The 3,096-nt window shown below is 12.9% G+C and overlaps 1 protein-coding gene across 1 annotated transcript in view, besides 9 other annotated features; it reads right to left on the bottom strand. All coding sequences in view use genetic code 6, as the record gives it.

The window, feature by feature from the left end:
- Window positions 1-272: 272 nt before the first annotated feature.
- Window positions 273-308: a microsatellite.
- Window positions 309-507: 199 nt separating this feature from the next.
- Window positions 508-596: a microsatellite.
- A 526-nt stretch (window positions 597-1,122) lies between these two features.
- Window positions 1,123-1,226: a microsatellite.
- Window positions 1,165-1,237: a microsatellite.
- Window positions 1,177-1,236: a microsatellite.
- A 675-nt stretch (window positions 1,238-1,912) lies between the features above and the next one.
- IMG5_033560 (hypothetical protein) overlaps window positions 1,913-3,096 on the bottom strand; it is a gene marked incomplete at both ends in the record, with an annotated part of 2,988 nt that continues 1,804 nt past the window's right edge. Inside the window, 6 exons of the mRNA XM_004039053.1 lie at window positions 1,913-1,992; window positions 2,175-2,250; window positions 2,292-2,404; window positions 2,527-2,658; window positions 2,714-2,861; window positions 2,905-2,988. Coding sequence (XP_004039101.1) covers window positions 1,913-1,992; window positions 2,175-2,250; window positions 2,292-2,404; window positions 2,527-2,658; window positions 2,714-2,861; window positions 2,905-2,988 — 633 coding nt within the window. The remainder of the gene's footprint in view (window positions 1,993-2,174; window positions 2,251-2,291; window positions 2,405-2,526; window positions 2,659-2,713; window positions 2,862-2,904; window positions 2,989-3,096) is intronic.
- Window positions 1,994-2,073: a microsatellite.
- Window positions 2,461-2,507: a microsatellite.
- Window positions 2,666-2,710: a microsatellite.
- Window positions 3,003-3,065: a microsatellite.

The raw sequence follows: 3,096 nt of genomic DNA, 5'->3' as shown, positions 1-3,096 counted from the left end.
TTCTTCAAATTATTCATTTTCTGCAAATTAATCTTATTGCGTTAATACATAATTTAATTTTTCTTTAGCTTTCATTATATCCATATCCAAATAAACTTTTATAAAAAAATATAAAACAAAAAGACATTATTATTATATTTTTGATAAGTTATACCTTTTTTAGACATATGAGATTATTATGTGAGTAAAATTTAAATAAGATTATCATTTTATTTAAATTTTTATTATTATTCTTAATAAATAAAATATTATTTATCCTATTTAATAAATAAATAATAAAATATTTATAATAATATATTTATATAATACAAATTAATTTTATGTATTATTTTTTTATTTAAAAGTAAAATTTATAAATTTTTAAAATTTTTTTGGTTATTAATCTTCATTTTGTTATTACTATTGTTGTTTTTAAGATGAAGAGCTTTAACTAGATTAATGATCCTCGTCTGTTTTTTATTATTATTCTTTACTTTATTATTTATAATTTTATTCAATTAATAATGAATTATATTATTATTATTATTATTATTATTATTATTATTATTATTATTATTATTATTTTTATTATTACTATTAATATTACTATTATTATTTTTTTTCTTAGCAATTATCTTATATTTATAAATCATCATTTATTTCTTTTCTACTGCTTTGTTAATCATTTTTATCAATATTATAAGATTCATTTTAATTTTCTATATTTTAAATTTAGAATTGTTCTTAATATTATTTAAAATTTGATATTGATTATATATTATTAGATAAACTATTTTATTCATCCTATTTTTTTTTATATAATTATAAATATGACTAATAAATAATTTTTTACTTGATTATTTGGAGAATTAGAAATAGATTAATTTTTTTTTTCAAAAATTTGAATTTATTTTATTATGAGCTTTAATTATATGGAGATTATTTTGTTTGTGCATCTTGATTAATTATATCTTATTCCAATTGAATTTTATCATTTGATTTAGATGATTGATTAATTTAATCTTATACATTAATGTTTTAATTTTAGATTTTTTTTTTAAATCTATAAAACAAAATAATTTTATATTTTCTATATATAATATTATATTTACCTTTAAATAATCCTGTCGCCTTTTTAGGTTGTTATTATTATTATTATTATTTTTCTTATTATTTTTAAGGCTATTATTATAATTATTATTATTTTTATTAAGATTAATATTCATTTTATTAATTTTATTATTATTCATTTTCATTACTATCTTAATATTAAAATATATATTAACCTTCACAAACTTGTTTCGTTTATATATTATTTTAGCTTAATTAATTACTTTTTTATAATTCACTTATATTTATTATATCTTATGTTTTATTTTTTTACTTTTTTGTTATAATTTTGATAAATTATTTATTATTTTTATTACTCTTTCAGTATCTGTTTCGGATTATTTTTAAGCTTTTTATTGCCATGGATTTATATTTTTTTAAACTTTTTCTTATTATTAAGTTTAATTTTAGTTTGATTTTTACTCTTCTTTTTTTATTCCAAATAATCCACCTAATATATTCATTAATACTTATTTTTAAAATTTATTAATTTTAAATTATTAATTTTTATTTGTATTATTTATTTTTAATAATATAAAATAATATTGTTTTATTAAATATAAAATTTACATATATATATATATATTATTCATAAATTTAAATATATTGTTTTTATATCCTATATTTTATTTATTTTTCAATAAAAAATAAAATTGCGAAAAATCTTACTATATATAAATAAATTTATTTTTTTGTAAAAATAATTAAAATTCTGATAAAAAATTAAATTAAAAAAATTAAAAGCAAAATAAAAATTTCAAGAAATATAAAATAATAAAAATTATTTAATAAAATATAAATAAATAAATAATAAAAATATTTATCAATTAACGCTAGAATCAAGTAATTTAATAATTTTTCTATTATTAATTGTATAAGCATAATCAAGTGCTGTTTTACCATCTATATTAAAATAATAATATATTAATATAAAAATATATTAATATAAAATATATAAATTAATATTAATATATATATATATATATATATTTTTCTATTTTAACTTTTATATATATATATATTTATTTATTTTAATTAATAAATATAATAATTTTATTAAATAATTAAAATAAAATAAAAATAACCTATATTAGTTATATCTTTGTTAGCTCCGTTTTCTAATAAAAATTTAACAATTAAATAATGTTCATTTAATGTTGCCTATATTTTAATTTATATACAATTTAAAATAAAAAAATTACGAAAATAAGAGGAGTAATTTTATTATAAAACGTTTATTCATTCAAATCTTATCCTAAAGTAGTTAACCTTCTCACAATATCAAGATTTCCTTCTCTAGAAGCATTCCATAAAGCTTATTTTGTTAATATATATATAAATATAAAATTTTAAAAATTTATTTTAAAATAAATATATATATATATATATATATATATATATATATATATATATATATAAAAGCATATAAAAATTAACTATAGAAAGCAAATCTAGTTTTATCATTTGTAACTATTTATAAAGCTGTTTTTCCTTTAGAATTTATCATATATTTTAATTTTTCATAATCAGCATCATATCTTTATAAAAGTTATACAGCAGTATAATGATCTTATTTATTATTATAATTAAAACAAAAAAATTAATAAATATAAAACAAAAATACAATTAAAAGCTGCAAAATGTAAACAAGTCCATTATTTATCATCTACAGCATATATATTAGCTTTATTATCTAAAAGTACTTTCATAACTTATATGTTTCCTTTTTTTGAAGCTAAATGTAAAGGAGTTAATTTATCAACAGTTAAAGCCTAATATTAAAAATATATTTATAAAATAAAAAAAGTAAAATACTTAAATATTTGCATTATTATCTAATAAAAATTAAAGAACATCAGGATGATTATACATTGCTGCTATATGTATTGGTTAATAACCCTTAATAAAAAAAAATATATATATAAAATATATAAATTAAAATATATATATATATATATATATATATATATATATATTTTTTTAATTTATATATTTACTTTATTTGAG

Source organism: Ichthyophthirius multifiliis (genome assembly GCF_000220395.1).
Source record: "Ichthyophthirius multifiliis unplaced genomic scaffold scaff_1120509249801, whole genome shotgun sequence".
In the NCBI taxonomy this organism is placed as follows: Eukaryota; Ciliophora; class Oligohymenophorea; order Hymenostomatida; genus Ichthyophthirius; species Ichthyophthirius multifiliis.
The sequence above is the reverse complement of the archived record's forward strand: the minus strand, read 5'-3'. Positions and strand labels throughout refer to the sequence as shown.